The 19064-nt window shown below is 48.0% G+C and overlaps 3 protein-coding genes across 16 annotated transcripts; 1 reads left to right on the top strand and 2 right to left on the bottom strand.

The window, feature by feature from the left end:
- Positions 1–108: 108 nt before the first annotated feature.
- On the bottom strand, positions 109–3517 carry ap4s1 (adaptor related protein complex 4 subunit sigma 1). Of its 11 annotated transcripts, none has more exons than XM_088307915.1 (6): positions 3345–3517; positions 2478–2621; positions 1491–1577; positions 1346–1414; positions 1256–1303; positions 109–1178 (listed from the first exon to the last, which is right to left on the bottom strand). In XM_088307915.1, exons 1-6 carry the CDS (start codon positions 3450–3452, stop codon positions 1050–1052), a joined length of 585 nt encoding a protein of 194 aa, XP_088164041.1. In that variant the 5' UTR covers positions 3453–3517; the 3' UTR covers positions 109–1049. The 11 variants fall into 11 exon arrangements, with proteins under 11 accessions (XP_088164041.1, XP_088164042.1, XP_088164043.1 ...); XM_088307916.1 differs by having other exon boundaries at positions 1256–1267; XM_088307917.1 differs by having other exon boundaries at positions 2517–2621; positions 3345–3516.
- strn3 (striatin, calmodulin binding protein 3) lies at positions 3404–12586 on the top strand. Its single transcript, XM_088307910.1, has 16 exons — positions 3404–3971; positions 5352–5455; positions 5541–5614; positions 5822–5900; positions 5970–6131; positions 6199–6385; positions 6763–6901; positions 6977–7116; positions 8381–8559; positions 9345–9392; positions 9464–9585; positions 10208–10375; positions 10451–10591; positions 10689–10796; positions 11267–11353; positions 11432–12586. The coding sequence occupies exons 1-16, from the start codon at positions 3711–3713 to the stop codon at positions 11599–11601; spliced, it is 2169 nt and encodes a 722-aa protein (XP_088164036.1). The 5' UTR covers positions 3404–3710; the 3' UTR covers positions 11602–12586.
- Positions 10032–18855, bottom strand: LOC148342504 (dynein regulatory complex subunit 2-like). 4 transcript variants are annotated; one of them, XM_088307913.1, is made up of 9 exons: positions 18772–18855; positions 18072–18221; positions 17527–17694; positions 16502–16671; positions 16062–16212; positions 15804–15977; positions 15514–15732; positions 15334–15444; positions 13949–14248 (listed from the first exon to the last, which is right to left on the bottom strand). In XM_088307913.1, exons 1-9 carry the CDS (start codon positions 18823–18825, stop codon positions 13991–13993), a joined length of 1455 nt encoding a protein of 484 aa, XP_088164039.1. In that variant the 5' UTR covers positions 18826–18855; the 3' UTR covers positions 13949–13990. The 4 variants fall into 4 exon arrangements, with proteins under 4 accessions (XP_088164040.1, XP_088164039.1, XP_088164037.1 ...); XM_088307914.1 differs by lacking the exon at positions 13949–14248 and adding an exon at positions 10032–10950 and having other exon boundaries at positions 15804–16212; XM_088307911.1 differs by having other exon boundaries at positions 15804–16212.
- Positions 18856–19064: the final 209 nt, after the last annotated feature.

Raw genomic sequence — 19064 nt, 5'->3', positions numbered from 1 at the left:
GGGGGGTGCTTTTGTGATTAGCATTTGATTGCTTTGTGTGTGTGTGTGCGCGCGTGTGTGTGGTGGTTCTTTCCAGAGACACAAACACTGGTCTTCAGTTCTTATTTGTTTTGTTTGTTTGTTTGAGAGGGGGAAACAAAAAAAAAAAATCTGTACTTTCTTTGTATATTATAAACATTTATTTAACTCAAGTTGCAGTTTGAGCTAAACAAATATTTTCAAAAATGTGTTTGCTCCAGGAAAAAAAAGGATCATTAAAATGTTTGCAAAGTAAAGAGAAGCTTTGAATAATTTTCCTGCTTGGGTTGACTTTCCAGCTGTACTTCCCATGTGATTGACGTGACACCGTGTGAATTGGGATGCATTTCACAATACTCATTTGGGGCCACAAAATGCAAATGATCTTTCCTGGACAGCCGGGTAAACAAGTGGAGCGTTCCGTTAACATCTTTTCTAACCATTCAATCATCATCATGACCTTGCATGAGAGCTGCGTGTTACGAATCTGCGCCAGGAGAACAATCAAAACAATTTGATTAGATGGGCTGCTCTCAGCCACAGCTCACACCCAGACACTCGCAGACGCTCAGCCTTCACGTGACAGGCCATAAGGCCCCGCCTCTGAAAGGTACACTCAAACTATAAGATCGGTTTGCGCACATTTTATGCTTGCAATTCTTTGTGGTCAAATACATTTGCGATTTAAACTCAACTGGTCGGGAGGGGGGGGGACATTTTATCATGAAAGCTACAATGTATCGACATCATGTTGTAAAAACAACTGCCATTTATCAAATACACTCAATGTAGACGTTTAACAGAAAAACCTGAAATAATCTTGTCTTATATTGCTCGTAAGTTTAGCGCCTTTTGTGTCACAAAGTGTGTGACCGCAGGTTAATTGTGCCTTCTGCATGTCAATATTTGACAAAGATAGAGAATATTTGTCAGAAAGGAATCCTTTTCCAAATTATTACGGGCAAAAGCAATGCACAGATCAAGTGCCGATAATGGGGAGAGAAAAAAACGTTTTTGTTTTTTTTTCGGCATCAGCCGTCAGCCATCTTGTCCATGGCGACGAGTGGCGCGAGGACGTTGCTTTTGTTGGTCTCCGCGATGCGTCCGTTCTGGATCATCTCGTCCAGGATGATGTGAACGCGATCCAAGTTGAACATGATCTGCAATGCCAGCGACTCAAGGAACACACAAACCGGTTTCATGTGTGACTTGGAGCTCTCGTGACCAGAAAGGATACATCCAGTTCACTCTGTTGGGGGGGGGACAAACAACAGGAAGTGGGAAACTACAGCGCCACCTTCAGGTATAATCAAATTTTCCAACTTACCACGCGGCTGAAGTATTTGTCGAGAACCTCCACGAAATTCTGGACCAGCTCGTAGATGGACAACTCGTTCTGCGGGAGACGGAAAATCATCGAGGACGAGTCAAGGTCAAGCGAGACGAACGCGAGGAAGTTGAAGGCAACCCACCTCGTCCTCGGTGATGCCCACAGCGATGTAAAGGGCGGCGTACTGGCGGAAAACCACCTTCAAGTCTTTGTACTCCACGAAGGAACACTGGCAAGTTAAAACATTTGGAACAGACGGGAAGTGACCCAAAGTGTCTAAATCCGTACACAATAAGCCACCTGCCACCTCATCGCTGGTTACGGGTTCACAGTACGACTCTTCTTCTTTTCCTTTCGGCTTTCCCTTCAGGGGTCACCACAGCGAATGGGTTGCCTCCATCTAACCCTGTCCTCTGCATACTCCGCTCTCACGCCAACGACTTTCATGTCCTCTTTAACGACATCCTTAAACCTCCTCTTTGGCCTTCCTCTCGACCACTTGCCTGCCTGGCACTTGGAAACTCAGCATCCTTCTGCCAATATCCTCGCTATCTCTTCTCTGGACATGTCCAAACCATCTCAGTCTGTCCTCTCTGACTTTATCTCCAAAGCTTCAAACGCATGCGCTTCCTCTCATGTACTCATTCCTGATCACTTGTAGACTGACCAATAGTATAGACTTAAGGGAAAAAAAAGACATTACCCAAATTGTGAGGTTTTGGCTTGTCGCCAGCAAAATATTATTGTTACTTCTATATTACTACTCCTATTGTGAAAAGCTGGTGTGCTGTAGCAAAAAATGAATCAGCACAAAAAAAAAAGAATTTAGAAAACGTCAATGAATGTCAACACCACTTCAATCCTGCTTTTTATGCCTAAAAAAAACATGAAAGAAGATGACATGTATTTCAAGCAAACCAAGATTTGCCCCAGGAAAGGCCACTTGGCTTAATGCTAATAAACATTGCAAGATGCCACTGACATACCGTTATCATCGAACACAAACGGTGCAGTAACACATGTAGAGAGACAGTATCACACTACTCCCGGACATATTTTTTTTATCCTCTCCCATCATTGATAAATATTCCAGCCAAGGAGTTATAGCTAAGTAGTGATTTGGCATCACCTGACTGCGCATTGTGGGCAGAATGTGATCGAGGGTCACCTGGACTCTGTTGCGGCTCAGGCAGGCGCGGGCGACATTGGCCTCCAATGCTGTCCTGCGACTCATGTTGATGTGCTGGTAGTACCTGCAGAGTCGAGTCTGACCCTGGCGGTTTACCATCAGGACGAAGGTGATCATGCTCAACACAGACTGGCTGAAGCCTTCTCACATTTACTGTGATGACATCAAACCGGAAGTGACGTTTTGGCTCGGACTGTTGCTCTTTTCTTTTATAGTTTATATGCACTTGTTTTGTTCGACTTTTGCAAAATATTACTCGAGTTTAAAAATAAAGAGCATCAGGCGACAATCCAACTGCGTCCTGTTTTTCAGTGCAATGCAGTAATAATTGTTATTTCATAACACTTTCGGCCAATAATTCCACAAATATTCACAACTCACGGTCAGTCCGTGTTTTGGAAGCTACACGAGTTTCCTCAGGCGAGTCCAAAAATGGCAACAATCGAGCTTTCTTTGAAGATGTTCAAAAATAAAGACATTCGATAGTTTGTACTATGAGCACTCATTTCACATAAAAAATACTCCGCAAAAATGTTCACAATTTTGCTAACACAACTAGGCGAAGCTTCGGCGAGTGTCATGCTAGGCTCTATTGTGGTGCATTCAGAGATAGTAAGAATATTGTAAGAAATTTGGAGTTCATGTGTTCCCACCCTGAAAAAACAATGACAATAAAATTCACGTAAAAGACAAAAGTAGGAGATACACAGGACACACAATAATTCCCAATGACCGTAGTTTTAGTTTAATTAGTTACTTTTGTTGAGTATCCTCGGCGCCGTGATGGCCGTTTTGCTTCTTGCGTACCTGAACGCAGCTCGGTGGCAGCTCTCTTCCCAGAGTGCACCGCGACAGCCCCCCGCACCTCCCCACAAACACACACACACGCACACCCACACACACGCACACGCGCATTCGCCGCGACAGTGCTCAGTAATGGCGACAGGATAGCTCCACTCAGTTAGTCTGTCAGTCAGCTGCTCCTTCGTCAGCCGCACTCACCTCACCACCTCACCGAGGGGTGGGTGTGCGTGGGCGTGTGTGTGCGCGTGTGCGTGTGTGTGTGCGCGCGTGTGGAGGGGGGGGGCAGCGAGCCGAGCCGACCGCAGGATCAAGACGGACACGCAGCGGGGGATTTGCTTCTCTTGGCGGACACTTTCCAACAAGCCCGACATGGACGAGCACCCCGGCGGAGGAGCCGCTGTCGGACCTCCGCCGCCCCAGCAGCAGCAGTTCCAGCCTGGGGGGACCGGAGGAGCTCACCTGGCCATCAGCGGGGGAGGGGGGGCTGTGTTGGGGCCGCAGCAGACCGACGACTTGCCGCGGCCCCAGCAGCAGTACACCATCCCGGGCATCCTGCACTACATCCAGCACGAGTGGGCCCGCTTCGAGATGGAGCGGGCCCACTGGGAGGTGGAACGGGCCGAACTGCAGGTGAGCCGCGCTGGACGGACCGAGCGACGGACGGACGGACGGGTAGACACGACCAGTGGCCGGAGTGCCATTCTAGGGAGATCGTGTCAACGCCATTAACTAATAATAACAGCAACAAATGTGACAACACTCACAATGCAGGCCAATGTCGCTATTTTTGATACTATATACTTGACATGTACGTTGGATTTGTGCTACTTATTGAATTTCTTAAGTAGTCCGTCAGGCCATGGATAACAACAGAGTAGACTTGAACGACATGCATGAAAAAATAATGATATTTTTCTTTTATTGACATCCGCGTTAAACAAAACGCGGCGACCAAACTTAAAATGAAAATCATTTTGAAAACTGAAAGATTCATTTGCTAAAGCCAAGCTAATGTGGGTCACCGTTAGCTTAGCTGGGTTAGCTTACGCGGCTAAGCTAACGCGTCGCGTCTCCGCACTCAACACGAAATGGCGCAATTCGTTCGACTTGCGACGTCTCGACGAGGTAGCCGCTGTTTGGAGTTTGACTCTTTATCTGTGAGACGCATAAATTGCGGTGGAATGTCCGCGAATTTGTACGTGCGAAACCATTTTTGTGTGTCATGCTAGCTCCGAACTAGCCCAGCCGAGCCGAGCAACAGCTGGGCCCGTGTGACGTCAGTCACCACTCGTTTGAGCTGGATCGGCAATATCAATTGCTACTTTCCTATTAGCTAATCGTAACGTTTTGTTATTCAGTGATGCATTGATACTCGCTTAAAAAAACACGCATTACCAAAGACAATATGTGGGATGTTTTATTTAGCGGCCTATTAACCTTAAACGTTTCCCAAAAATCTCTATGTGTGTGACTGATTGATTGAGTCGTTTTTCTCAATTCATCAATCCCTGCAAGATGATGAATTTTTATAATATGGTAGACAATGTAGTTGTGGGGGGCTGAAACGATTAATCAAATGAAGCTCACGGAGTTGAGTCCAAGTAAATAAATCTGCCCGTGTTGTGAAACGCTAATTCTCTGCTCCCAAATCACTGATGACTGTTAGGAGATATTTATATCGTGATCTGCATAGTTGTTGATTGTAATCGAATAACCATCGAGTGGGCACATTCTCTCAATAATTGGATAGCGGTGACACGTGCAACGGTGCTCAAGCCCTGTGTCTGTTTCCCCATCTCCATGGCAACCGCCACACCTCTGCTTTACCTCATGGTCCACCTGTTGCTGTGGACAGCCGTGTTTGTGTGTGTGTGTTTATAAATAACCACCATTAGTAGTGTCATCTTTCAGAAGCAGCTGCTGTCACACTGACGTGTGCGTGTGCTGTGCATGTGCGTGCGTGTGTGTGTGTGTGTGTGATGAGATGATCATCAGCTGTGTGTTTTTTAGGCGAGGATAGCGTTCCTTCAGGGTGAGAGGAAAGGTCAGGAGAACTTGAAGAATGACCTGGTCAGAAGAATCAAGATGTTGGAGTACGCTCTCAAGCAAGAGAGGTGCGTGCGTGCGCGCGTGTGTGTGTGTGTCTATCATTAGCCTAATTAGCATTGCATTGTAACTGTGTGTGTTGGCGTTCCTCAGGGTCAAGTATCACAAGTTGAAATACGGAACGGAGTTGAATCAAGGCGACTTGAAGATGCCCAGCTTTGAGTCGGGTGACGTCTCTCGGTTCCATTGCCTTGCCTTCCAATGTTCACTGTGTGTGTGTGTGTGTGTGTGTGTGTGTTTGTTGTGTCAGCTCGCATGCATTTATGCGTGCCTTGTGTTTCTGCACGTGTTCTGTAATGGTTGCGCGTGTCGTGTTTTGTGCTCGTGTCTGCTTTTTGTCTGTGTGCGTAATTGTGCGTTTGTTTGTGTTCCAGATGCCAAAGACTCGGAAGTGTCGGCGCTTCCCGTCAACAGTCAGCTGACGTGGAAACAAGGAAGACAGCTGCTGAGACAGTACGATGACATCACAGTGACATCATCAGTTGGTGACGGGAAATTGCTCACGCGTGTGTGTGCGCGTAGGTATCTGCAGGAAGTGGGCTACACGGACACCATCTTGGATGTGCGCACGCAGCGTGTGCGCTCGCTGCTGGGCTTGTCCACTTTGGAGCAGAACGGCTCAGTTGAGAAGAAGAAGCTGCAGCAGCTCATCAACGGCAACGACGCGCGCAAGGAGGCCAAAGGGTAACCGTGGCGACGGCGGCAATGCCACGACCACGGCGACGCTTCATGTGAGCGAGCGTGTGTGCAGGAGTCCGGGTGATGTTCTGGAGACGTTCAACTTCCTGGAGAATGCTGACGACAGCGATGAAGATGACGGCGACGACGACGACGACGACGACGACGACGACGACGACGGCGGCGGCGGCGGCGGAGGAGGAGAGTTGATGGATGACATCCACAATGACATCAAACATCACAGAAAACACAAAATCAAGGTCGGCAAACAATGTCCGAGTTTTTCTCTTCGTCATCTTCCTCTTCGTCTTGCATTTCTTCATCCCATCCTCATCCTCATCTTTATCGTCCTGCTCTTCATCGACTTCCTTAATCCTCCTCGTCATCCTCCTCCTCTTCTTCCTCATTCTCATCTTCCTCTTCGGTCCACGATTTCTCGCGCTCCTCCTGATCTTCATCCTTTTCTTCATCTTCCGCCTTATCTTTCTGCTCTTCTTCTTACTCCTCCTCCTCCTCGCCTCCCTGGTTGTTGTTCTCCTTTTCATCCTTTTTCTCCTCCTCTTGTCCTCTTCCTTCATCTTCTTCTTTGTTTTCATCGTCTCCTTCCTTCTATTCACTTTCTCTTCTTCGTCCTCAGGTGGGCAACGAGGGTCTTGCGTCCGAGGAGGACGACGCCGACACGGAGGAGGCGCTGAAGGAGTTTGACTTCCTGGTGACGGCGGAGGACGGCGAAGGCGCCGGTGAGGCGCGCAGCTCCGGAGACGGGACGGAGTGGGGTGAGCTTGGCGAGCGTTGCCCCTTCAAGCAATCGGATGCCGGCGTTAACGCCGGCCCCCTTTTGTCACGCGCAGCCGAGCCGCTGCCGTTCACGCCCGGCGGCGGGAAGAACTTCTTGATGGGCGGGGCCGACCACGTCCTGGAGAGCGTGCTGGGATTGGGCGATCTGGCCGACCTCACCGTCACCAATGATGACGTTGACTTCAGCTACGACGTGAGTGACAAGTAGCCATCCATCCATCTTCTGGACCGCTTCTCTTCACGCGGGTCGCGGGGGGTGCTGGAGCCTATCCCAGCGGTCTTCGGGTAGTAGGCGGGGTCACACCCTCAACGGGTCGCCGGCCAATCGCAGGGCACACAGAGACGAACGACCATCCGCGCTCACGCTCGTAGCTGGGGGCAATTTCGAGCGTCAATCGGCCTGCCGCGCAGGCACGGGGAGAACATCCAAACTCTGCACAGGAAGGTCAGAGCCGGGATCGAACCCACGACCGCTACTTCTCTCACTGTGAGGCCATCGTGCTAACCCGTAACAAGTAACCAAGTACAAATACTCAACGGTAATGGCGAGTTCTTTTTTTTTTTGCCTCAATATGAGATGTCATCAATCATTCCTGCACGTTGAGCTTGATGTTAATTGAACTTTGCGCATAATTAGGAGCACAACTAATTAGCATTGTATCCAAACGTTGACATGCAACTGCTCATGTTTATTTGAAGAAACGAGAAAACGTGGTCTGATTGTTGCTCACGTGAACAAAACAATTTTCTATGCGATGAAACGGTCCGTAAATCAGTCATACCGTAAAATAGTTTTCGACACCTCTGACAGAAACAAAACATATCATTTCAACCCAACTTCCCGGTGGAACAAAGGTTGTTGTTGTTGCCATTAATATTATTATTATTATAGTTCACAAAAAAGGAGCAAAATCTGAAAAGCTCAAATTGAAAAAAAAAATGTTTTCATGAGCAAAGTCAAAAAGTAGGAGAGAAAAAAAAAGATCAAACTAACTGTAATTCTCCGGATTTATTTTTCTTCTTTTGTCAATTTACTGCAGTCACATTTTGTCATTATTTTTCCTTGGGTGTGACACAAAAAGCCGCTTGGTACAATCACACCAAAACGAACCACAACAATGTCTTGATTTGCGCCAGGAGAGACTATAATTAAAAAAAAAAAAAAAAGAAGACATTTTCAGTCATTCGGTCATGCCTCCTACTGGCACAAATTGTCTCCGAACGTGCCGGTTCGGTACTGGGATTGCAAAATGCTCCTTTTTACACAATCTGTAGCTGCCATCGATGCAAGGTGACAAAACTTTTGGACTCATTTGCAATGCATCCCCTGAATTTCAAATGTTATTTTCAGCACAAAACTCCTTTCAAGAAAAAAGATGTGGTTTTTTTTTCGTTTTCATTTCCTTTTTCTATCCGCGCGCCACCGCCAAGCTGACTTGACTCTTGCCTTTCCACAGCTGGCGTCCAATCAGGAGTCGTTGTTCCGGAAGACGTGGAACCCCAAGTACACGCTCCGCAGCCACTTTGACGCCGTGCGGGGGCTCGCCTTCCATCCGGCTGAGCCGTGCCTGCTCACCGTGTCCGAGGATCACACGCTCAAGCTGTGGAACCTCACCAAGACCGTCGCCAGCAAAAAGTAGCCGCTCACCTTCCGCATTCATGACGCCACGCATTCTGTCGTTCACGGCATCCTTTTTTACGTCCATCATTCCATTTTCTCGGCCGCTTCTCCTCGCGAGGGTCACGAGGGTGCCGGCGCCTGTCTCGGCGGCACGTCGCATTTCACGCCACTTTCCCGCTCTCTGCTTGTGGCTGTCATCATTTCACAGCGCGCAAATATTTTTGCAGCAATGATTCAGATCAAATTGAAATTTGAAGTTTTCCAATGACTGTTTGTCACCCCATTGTCGTCGTATCTTAATCTTGAGCTCTGCGGGCTTTTTCCAAACCTGCACGTAACATTTTGCTCGTTGTTTTCAAAGTCTGCAAATCTCTTCATCGGATTCAAAATCCAAAATAATCACTCAGCTTTCGTGAAAGGCGACGAAAAATGATTTCAGGGGATTTGAAATGAAACAAACGGATGGTTTTAGATTCATTTGAGAATTGATGAATTTTGACACCTGAACTTCAAACTTCACTTGATGACAAAACTCATTTTCTGTTGCGTGGAAGAACTCCGTTCGCACGCGCATTTCGCACACGCGCACGTTTGCCAAATCAAAGTGCTTTTGCCGGAAACATCATTTGAAAAAAGTTTCAAAATGTCTTGTCATGCGTCATAACATCAATCACAATTTCACAAATGGCCGTCGCAACAATTGTAACTTGAAATGTAACTTCATGATGTGTTGTCGCGCCAAACGTCCTGCGAGCGTGATTGGTTGCGGTGACCCGCCTTTTTTTTGTGTGTGTGTGCAGAAGTGCCTCGTTGGACGTGGAGCCCATCTACACGTTCAGAGCTCACGCGTACGTATGGCGGCGCCTGGCCACGCCCACCTGGCCACGCCCACCCCTAACTTTGTCCTGTGTCCATCTAGCGGCCCCGTGCTGTCGCTGGCCGTCACTGCAAGCGGCAAGCAGTGCTTCAGCGGCGGCGTGGACGCCACCATCCAGTGGTGGAACGTTCCCAGCTCCAACGTGGACCCATACGACACGCACGGTACGCGCACGCACGCACGACCCGAATTATGGCATCCCAGACACATTTGTGGATTTTATTACGGGGAACCCTGGCCTCTTTTTTCTTCTTCTTTCTTTATCATGGCATTTAGCGTCCGGTTTGTAAAGAAAATGTGAATTTTGCACCAAAGCTTAAAAACCCCAAAAAATCGAAATGGCAATGTCCACCAGAGAAATCCTTTTTTTTCTTAAAATCATTCAGCCCTACTGGACACGAGTGGCTGAGTTACGCAGTTTTCATCCCCCAAAATTGTTGCCAATGAAATTGCGTGGAAAGCGAGGCCTGCTAAGTGTCCAGGAGACGAGCTCGGAATGTCGGCGCAGGAGCTGGCTTTAGCCCGGCTTGCCTCAAACATCTGACAGCCCGTGATGACAATCATCCTCTCGTGACAAATCGCAGGAATTTCCTTACGTGACAAAATATGAACACATGTGGACGCTCAATTGTGGCCGAGTGACGCAAGTTTGGGAAAGTTTCAACTCTTCCGCCCCTTGGGTTCGATTCGGTCCAATTCCGATACGAAATGTGCTTCGACGGCTCAAATATTCCATTTTCAAGTCCCGCAATTCCATTCAATTGGTGCGTTTCTTCCCGCTGGCAGAGGCCAGCACGCTGGCCGGGACGTTGACGGGCCACACGGACGCCGTGTGGGCGTTGGCGTACAGCGGCATCAAGAACCGACTCCTGTCCTGCTCGGCCGACGGAACGGTCAAACTGTGGAACCCTGGCGAGGAGAACCCCTGCATCAGCACTTTCAACGCCGCCGCAGGTCCGCAGTGCCGCAAGACGCCGTCCCTCTTAACCCTGCCCGCACGTCCCAAATAATGGCTCTGTGCACGTGCAGAACACGGCATCCCCACTTCGGTGGACTTGAACGGCTGCGACCCCGCCCACATGGTGGCGTCGTTCGACAGCGGGGACGTGGTGCTGTACGACCTGGAGACGTCCCAGAGCGCACTGGTGCTGAAGGGTCAGGGCGAAGGAAGTAAGTGTCGGCATCGCGCCGAGACGCAACATGACATCAAACGGGCGTTGTCGATGGCGGCCATTTTGTCCCCCGGCCGCGTTGCTGTGGCGTGCAGGTCGTCCCGGCTGCCATCACATCTACAAGGTGGTGAGTCATCCCACGCTGCCCGTCACCGTCACGGCACACGAGGACAGAAACATCAAGTTCTTCGACAATAAGTCAGGTAATGCGCGCCGAGCCGAGAGACTGGCGTCTCCCTTCCCGTTTGCGCGTATTTGAGCTCGCGACGATTGTTCACCAACTCGGCGATGATCAATTAATTATTTTTGAGCAGCAAATAAGCATTCCAAGTCCGAATCCTCCAAATTTCATCCTCTCTGAAAGCAGACCAAAATCAAGACATTTGGTTGAAAAGCATTGAGTGAACCGAATCGCAAAAGAATGATTGCATTTTGTGCCTGTTTTTGAATTGAGTGAAAGTTTGGGAATGAACATTTGTTTTAATATTTGATGATGAAAGTGATTGTTAGTTGCAGCTCTTGTGTATGTGATTTCATGTGAGTGCGTATGCGAGCTTTTGTAACGTGTCTTTGTGTGTACATGCACGTTTGTGTATGTTCTTATTCCTCCTGCGTGCGTGCGTGTGTGTGTGTGTGTGTGTGTGTGTGTACGTGCGCGCGCCCGCGTCTGCAGGTAAGATGATCCACGCCATGGTGGCCCACCTGGACGCCGTCACCAGCCTGGCTGTCGATCCCAACGGGATCTACTTGCTATCTGGCAGTAAGTGTGCCTGTCTCTTTAAAAGTGGGCGTGGCTTTCTGGGAGGGGCTTGATGGCTGTGTTTGGCGCGCTTTTCAGGTCACGACTGCTCGCTGCGCTTGTGGAATCTCGACTCCAAGACGTGCGTCCAGGAGATCACAGCGCACCGCAAGAAGAGCGACGAGGCCATCTACGACGTGACCTTTCATCCCTCCAAGGCCTACATCGCCTCAGCCGGAGCCGACGCCCTCGCCAGGGTTTACGTGTAGGGTGGCCACGCCCCCTCCCCACCCGCAGCGGACCCTTGCCTCGCCGCCACGCACGCCACCTGAAGACGGACTCGGGCCATTGACGGATGGCATCATCGGTCCGCAATCGAGAAGCCACTCCCCCTGTGCCACACGTCCCACCTATTGGCTGTTCGTCATCCAATCGCGACGCTACCGTCGACAGTTGGTCCTCAGGCTCTCTTCACCGACAAGGATGACGACGAAGGCGGCGGCAAGGTTTTGTCACCAAACCTTCCAGAACACGCTGGCCGGCAAAACAAAGTTTTGTTTTTGATTTTTGTTTTTTTGTTATTTCCCCCCAATGGATTGATCCTGTCTTGATCAGACTAGATTGATTCTGATTAGCCGAGACGGGATTAGGAACTGCAGCCGGCCAATCGGCGGTCTCTCTTGAGTCGCAAGCGATCATTTGGTTTGTTTGGTTCATGTGATGACATCACTGAAACGGGACATGGTGGCCATGTGATCCCACCTCAGCAGCCAGCCAATCAGAGCTGTCCGTTCGGTCCCCAATGTCACGCGTATTTGCAGGGTTTTTGATGTTTTAAAATCAAACCAGGATGCCTCTTGGCCCCACCCACCGACTTCATGTTTCTGAAACAACAGTTCTGATTGGTGGCGACAGGATGGACCAATGTCATGTGATCTCACCGCAGCAGCAGCTAGCCAATCAGAGGTCTCTGTTCACGCACGCGGCAGTTGGTGCGATGCCTTCGTAGAAACGCCGTTGATTTTTGGACTTTTGCAGCAGCGGCCGGCCAATCGGAAGTCTTCGTACCATCGGCGATGGAACCGGCGTTGGCAGGCTTGTCTAAGTCTCCCCAGCCCAACGCTGCCTTCCGGTTGTCTCCTTGTCTTATAATTTATGGGATTGATGGTGTGGTGAGCAGCTGTGACGTGTTACTACTTCCTGTTGGTGTCTTGCATGATGACCACAATAAAAGTATTTTTTCTAGTCTTCCAATATGGCGTTAGATTTGTGCCATAATGACGTCTGCGTCATGTCAAATAAAGATAAAGATGTCCTTTAAATTTGCAGTGCTGCAGCAGCAAAGATCTAGATCACACAGAGGCGGCGTTCATGTATAAGATTAGCAGCAGGCATTCATAAAAGGCATGCAAATATACAAAGTATAGACGTGTATACTCAAATCCCCACTTCCATCCCACAACATGTACAAGTGTCAGGAAACACTCTGAATGTCTGTCCATGGTACCGAGGGGAAAGAAATAACGCTGCAATGAGAGAAAAGATTACTACCACTTGTATGCAAAACCTAGTTTAAATTACAGCAAATTAAAAACAAAAAATTATGCATTCTTCGTGCCTTTCAATGAAAACCAACAGTCAGTCAATGCGTGCGCGCTCCCGCGTCAGGGGAGACCGAGTTTTTCGCGGGTAAGTACTTTGGCACAACATGTGCTCTGCCCATTTTCTGTCACACGGCTGAGCGCATACAACATGGGTCAAGTTCGCCCAGGTGATGGGAAACATTTTATTATTTATGAAGTGGAATCTCTCGTTTCGTCACAAATAATTTGCGTGATTTCGCTATATATATATACATATACACACACATACAAAAAAAATCATCGCAATATAACGCAAAGCTATTGTGTTATATTGCAATAGTATTGCGTTTTTTGGCATTAATTATTGCAATATGTTGCAAAGTATTGCATTATAAACCGATCTTAAATATTCTCACGCTGTCCCCTGGCGGGCTCCGTAGATTTCCATCAGCATCACTCCTAATTGGTAGTAAACTCGAACTGTGCACTTTTGGTGACACACAAATGCCAGTACATGTGATACACCGTGAAACTATTTCATAAATAATGAAATGGTTCCCATCACCCGGGCGAACTTGACCCATGTTGTATGCGCTCAGCCGTGTGACAGACAATCGGCAAAGCAACACGCTCAGTGTGGAAGCCTACTCTCAACCATGTGCGACATGCGCCATCTAGTGGTCGGTTTAAGGACTCCTACCCAAATGAGTTCTAATGGAATCAAAAATAAAGAATACAATTGTAAAAATGTATGGGTGCCCCCCTTTTTTTTATATGCAGAACTATTTCCAAGCCTCTACATTTTATCTTAAAAAAATAATTACATTTAAAAAAAAGCGGCAGAAAATGGATGGATGGAAAAAAAATCTAATTTTTTTTCAGAAAAAATATATCTGGAAAAAAGGAATGAAACAATAAATGACTTAATGGCAATTTTAATCAAACATTTCATTTTGTTTTTCAGTCCTACATACAGAAGACGGACACGGGAGAGGGACGCACGAGCAATACAATCTTTATCGAAATGGGAGAAGTTCATTTCCATCAGCAAACCGTAACGACATTTCCTCGCTTATTACGTTGACGGGTTTCCGACCACACGATCGTGGTTGGCCTCGAAGACACAGTGGCTCGACCCCGGTCCGAGGGCGGGGCCGTCCGCTGCGAGGAGGGCGGGGCCTCCTCCGAGCGCCAAACGGTGAAGGCAGCCGCGAAGCTCAAGTGTGAGCTGACGGTTGTCACCACGCAGCTCCTCCTCCCGCTTGAGCAGCGCTTCTCGCTGCAGCAGAGCCAAGTTGAGGCGGTGAGTGAGCGGACGAACTTCCGGAAACGTCTGAGCACGCAAACACAAAGTCGACGCGTCAAACCCCAAATTGAAGTCAACTGAGATCGCAACCTGCAACCTTTGCGAGGATGCGTCGTGGACTGATGGATGACGTCACACAGCGTCAAATAGGAAGTGTCACCTTAAACCTCAACCTTTTAACTGAACTGACTTTAACTTTAATCCCAACCCTACTTAAAAAAAACTTCATTGGCAAGCCTATTTTGAAACCCGAACGGTAGTTTGAGACCCTACTTTGAAACTATCCTTCGTTGGAAACCTTAATTGAAAAACCTAACCCTACTTTGACACCCTAAACCTTGTTTGAAACAGTACTTTGAAAACCTAAACCGAGTTTGAAACATTACTTTTAAGAAATTTGAGAAATACGTGATTAAAGTGTGACGTCATCAGCAGGCGCGCACGCCACCGAAGGACTCCGACCACATCTAGTAAGGTCCTTGTTGTTCAACTATGCAGTTTTTGTATTCAATATGTGCCTTTATTGTTTCTATATGAATATTTTGAAAAAACATCGAGTACAGATGCCGTTGGCCCCGCCCCTTCATAACCGGGCGGGCATTAGTGCAATTGTGCAGTCCTACGATGCAATACACACGACTACTGGGCTTTATTCAATGCTGTACTTAAACATTGACCAATGCTGCATTTCGTTTACCATCGCAGTATATTTGATCACTGCAGTACTTTTGTCATTTCAGTATTTCTTAATCATTGCAGCGTTTCTATTTATTTCCCCTCGGTACCATGGACAGACATTCGGAGTGTTTCCTTACACTTTTATATGTTATGGGATGGAAGTGTGTATATACTTGGGGATCCGTGTATATAGTTTGTATATTTGCATGTTTTTTATGAATGTCTGCTGCTAATGTTATACATGAATGGCGAAATGTGTGATCTATAGATCTTTGCTGCTGTAACACCTCAAATTTCCCATTGTGGGACTAATAAAGGACATCTTTATATTTGTCATCACGTCTAACTGAAGTTGACGATGTGCAGTTACGTCATCGGACATCACAATTTGTCTTCCCGACGAATTTCACGCGTTGCCATGACGACGCCTTCACCTTGGTCGGTGGCCTTGCTCCCAGACGCTCGTCGTCGCCACCGTGTGGCCAAGAAGTCGTTGCGTGTTGGATCTTGCCGCACAAGGAGGCGGCGTGCAGAACTTTCTCACCCTGCGGAGAAAAAGTTGGTCAGCGACGTGGCCGCCCTCTCGGTTGCCACGACGATTAAACTCTGCCCACCTGGGCGACAACAGCCCTCAGCTTGTGTGCGGCAGCGTCCGCCCGGAGCGCCAGGACGGACAGACGTTTCCTGGACCCCTGGCGAGCTTCGGTCAGCTGGTGGCGAAGGCGGCGCGTCTTTGCCACGACATCAGCGCTCGCCTTCGTCAGCGCGTCCACCTCGGACACCGTTTCCACCTGGAAGGCACTCAGCGTGGCGCGCAGGTCGGTGACGGCAACCTGGGGATGAGACGATTGTGTGTCCTACGTGGCGCCCCGCCCGCTATACAAAATGGCCACCAAGGTGTCACCTGCAGCTTGCGCACTCTCGTCACATCCTTGCAGGTGTCGTTGAGCAGTTTTTGGTATCTGGACATCAGGGTTTTGGCCGGACGGCATGCCTGCTCTACTTCCGGTTCCACTTCCTGCTTCTGGCGCTGTGTGTCTACCAGCTTCTCCTCATCGGTGCTGCGCAGCGCTGCCACCTGGCAGAAGGACGTAACAACAATGGCTGTCAAATTAGCAGCCCAAAGCAAAAGCAAAGTCCGAATTTGTGGTCGCTGACATACCCGTTCCCGCTGAGCGTTGCACTGAGCCGCGATGAGATTGTCGTATACGTCGTGTACTTTGCGCATGACCTCGTGGTGTTGCCGCGACAACATGAAGGCCGCATTCTCCAAGCGCTGGTGCTGACGCTGCGATTGCGCCGCCATGCTGTTGCTGCAGGAGCACCTTGGCATGTTAACATCACGTCTACTTTCTTCGGCCTTTGTCCTTATCTTAACTGCGGATTTTTTTTTGTATTGGTATTTTTGCCAGAAAGGGGCGTTTGCGCCGTGTTGAGAGGGAACACAGCCCTACCCGGAACTGCAATGCAGACTTGTAAAGCACTCAATCACCGCGCCGCCCAGCATTGCATTCAAAACAACATGTATGCTGGTCGCGAGTGTTGGTGTGAAGGAAATACATGGCTCCCCACGGCATCCTGCAGGGGGTGCCGTCCACCAACCTTTCTTTGGCGAAGCCTCCGCCAATGTCTTGCAGACTTTGCTCCCAGCGATGCCGCACAAAAGCCACGCGCTCGTCCAGCAAAGTCCGCAAACGCGCGGCGTGATGAAGGTGAACACGACGCACGCGGCAACTCTGACGCTCCGCCTCCTCCAGGTCACCTGACAAGCACTGGCACAACAAACAGGCGGCGGCGTGAGAAACTCGTCAAGTGACACGAGAGAAACCGAGGAGGGAGAGTGACAAGAAGGTCAGGCGGTGTGAGAAACAAAAAGCAGTGCTTTGAAAACAGGATGAGATGTGACCAAAAAAATGACATCTACAAATAGGAAGTGACTCAAAAAAATACAATCAAAATCAGGAAATGAACTGAGAAACAAACAGCAAGTGATGTGCTCAGAATCCCGAAGTGACAAACGAGCAGATGTGTCCAAGTTTAAAATTGAATTGTTGTCGTATTTTGCTTCGGTGCCACTCTGGGGGGACTTGAGTATGGACTTTCGAAAGATGTGTGTCGGAAGATGTCTCGAATTGTTTGTTTGAAGACAATAGTACATGAAAAATATTGATTGGAAATGGAAATGGCTTATGGTGACATGAAAACTGCCTTGCTATTCTGTTCTGTTCTTTTTTTCTTTGTTGCTGTTTTGTTTTCTTCACTAGAATTTCAATGGACTTAATGCACAAACACAAATGATTTTTTTTTTATTCTCCCATTGAGAGTTTTGTATATTGCATTTTGTGAATAAAGGTTAAAAAAAACAAAAAAACAAGCAGATGTGATATAAACTGGAAGTATCGCAAGAGAAAAACAGGAAATGATGCGAGAAACAAACAAAAATTGGCACACGTTCATTTAATCTTGCTATTTATTTTATTTTATTTTTTTATTTTCTTGCTTTCCTAACGAGTGTTGTTCAACTAAGCAGTTTTATTTTCAATATGTGCCTTAATTGTTTGTATATTTCAGCATTTATTAAAAAAAATAAATGAAATTGATCTTGCTAGCCGCTAGCATGCTCGCACCTTTATGACATCGTCCAGTCCGTCCCGCTGTCGTTCAAAGGTCTGTCTCAAGATGATGATGTCATTACGCAGCTGTTCCGAGCGCGCTTGGCGTAGGATGACGTGCCAGGCCTGGTTGAGCTTTGCCTGATTGACGCGCGAGTTCTGCTCCTCTCGCTGAACTTTGACCTGCGGCCACAGACACGCCCACTTCAGTGCTCAATAATCACGAGCGCGAGTCATGTACCGTGTTTTGGACAACGAAAGTCTGACATGACATCATCCTCCCGTCGTCACCACATGACATCGCCATTCTCAGGGGTGTGGGCATCATCGTTTTCCATCACGGCGTCATCGCTCTCATGTCATGACATCATCATCATCATCATCATCCTCATGGCACAGAAAGAAAATTAAACCAAATTTTATTCCCATGACATCAGCAGCATCATGCTTATGACGTCACGTCTTTTTTCTTATCTTCATCACGGTGCATGTCATTGAATGATCGTTCTCAATTGACGACGTCATGACACGAGAATCCGTCTGCCCCTCGCTCCTCTTACTGTGAGGAAGAGTGTGAGAAGCTCCTCCCTCTTCCTGTTCACTTCCTCTTGTGGTTGATTGGCCCGATGACGTCGCAGCGGTAGCTCCTCCCCCTCATCCGACACCCCGCCTCCTTTCTTCGGCTTCCTGGGCATCTTCCTCTTCCTCCTCTTAGGCAAATTCACAAATGGTTCATTTTTAACGATCCTTTCTTTTATTCGCTGCACCGTCGGTTCACTTTTGAGTCGCTTTCATTGAGAACAAAATCTAGACTTGATGTCAACGCGAGTGAATCGCAAAAAGAGGCATTCTGTCTGTCTGTCTTAGTGAACATGTGTGGTCACGTATGTGTTGTGTGAAGTTGAGCTTCAACCACTTTTTTTTTTTTTTTTAGGAATAAAATATTTGGAGCATTTGGTGAGAATTGTGGGTGTGAGTGATGTGATGAACGCAGCAAAACGTTTCAAGCTTCAGATTTGATTGGGTACTTTTTTGTAGGTCGCTTTCCAGGTAGATGTGTTGAAAAATTCAATCACCTCAAATAATTCACATTGGCGAGAACCCATTATCGCTGTCAATACCGATCGCATCTGGAAAGCCCTTTGTTACAGCTCCAGCTGTTGTGTAATGTCCTCTAGAAATAAAGTTGGGTTGTATTGTATGAATGTCCAAAAAATATATGAAAAAAAATGACCAAGTCTTTCGTGCTCGTCATCTTACCTCGTCGACACGCTGCGGCCTGGAATGTTTGCGTCTCGTTTCCATGGCGACCATCTCGGCGCAGACTCAACTCACTTCCTGTCCGATCAACACGCGCGCACACACGAGTGCACGACTGTCACCGCCGTTCCGAAGTTGGAGTCTCACGAAGAAAACAATCGCCTTGTAATGGATGCTTTCAATAATTTGTGAATGTTTAAAACGTCAACACTGCATTTCTGATCAATTTCTCGTTATCTTCAAAAACTGCTTTTCTTAACCCAAAATAAAAAACATTTGATGTCCACAATTTT

This window comes from Idiotropiscis lumnitzeri, chromosome 1, assembly GCF_059441095.1.
Source record: "Idiotropiscis lumnitzeri isolate Australia: NSW breed Sydney's pygmy pipehorse chromosome 1, RoL_Ilum_1.0, whole genome shotgun sequence".
Taxonomy (NCBI): domain Eukaryota; kingdom Metazoa; phylum Chordata; class Actinopteri; order Syngnathiformes; family Syngnathidae; genus Idiotropiscis; species Idiotropiscis lumnitzeri.
The sequence above is the reverse complement of the archived record's forward strand: the minus strand, read 5'-3'. Positions and strand labels throughout refer to the sequence as shown.

Bases quoted from the DNA above. Each gene is read 5' to 3' on its own strand.
- ap4s1 (XM_088307915.1), bottom strand. From the start codon at position 3,452: ATGCGCGTGTGCGTGTGTGTGGGTGTGCGTGTGTGTGTGTTTGTGGGG. The intron at 1,578-2,477 runs GTGATGCCAAAT...TTAACTTGCCAG, and splicing joins TGCCCACAATGCGCAGTCAG to TGTTCCTTCGTGGAGTACAA. The intron at 1,415-1,490 runs GTGGGTTGCCTT...CGTCTCCCGCAG, and splicing joins TGGGCATCACCGAGGACGAG to AACGAGTTGTCCATCTACGA.
- LOC148342504 (XM_088307911.1), bottom strand. From the start codon at position 18,825: ATGGTCGCCATGGAAACGAGACGCAAACATTCCAGGCCGCAGCGTGTC. The intron at 16,672-17,526 runs GTGCGAGCATGC...TTGTTGTGCCAG, and splicing joins GACTGGACGATGTCATAAAG to TGCTTGTCAGGTGACCTGGA. The intron at 15,733-15,803 runs GTGACACCTTGG...TCTCATCCCCAG, and splicing joins CGAGAGTGCGCAAGCTGCAG to GTTGCCGTCACCGACCTGCG.
- strn3 (XM_088307910.1), top strand. From the start codon at position 3,711: ATGGACGAGCACCCCGGCGGAGGAGCCGCTGTCGGACCTCCGCCGCCC. The intron at 3,972-5,351 runs GTGAGCCGCGCT...TGTGTTTTTTAG, and splicing joins TGGAACGGGCCGAACTGCAG to GCGAGGATAGCGTTCCTTCA. The intron at 9,393-9,463 runs GTACGTATGGCG...GTGTCCATCTAG, and splicing joins TACACGTTCAGAGCTCACGC to CGGCCCCGTGCTGTCGCTGG.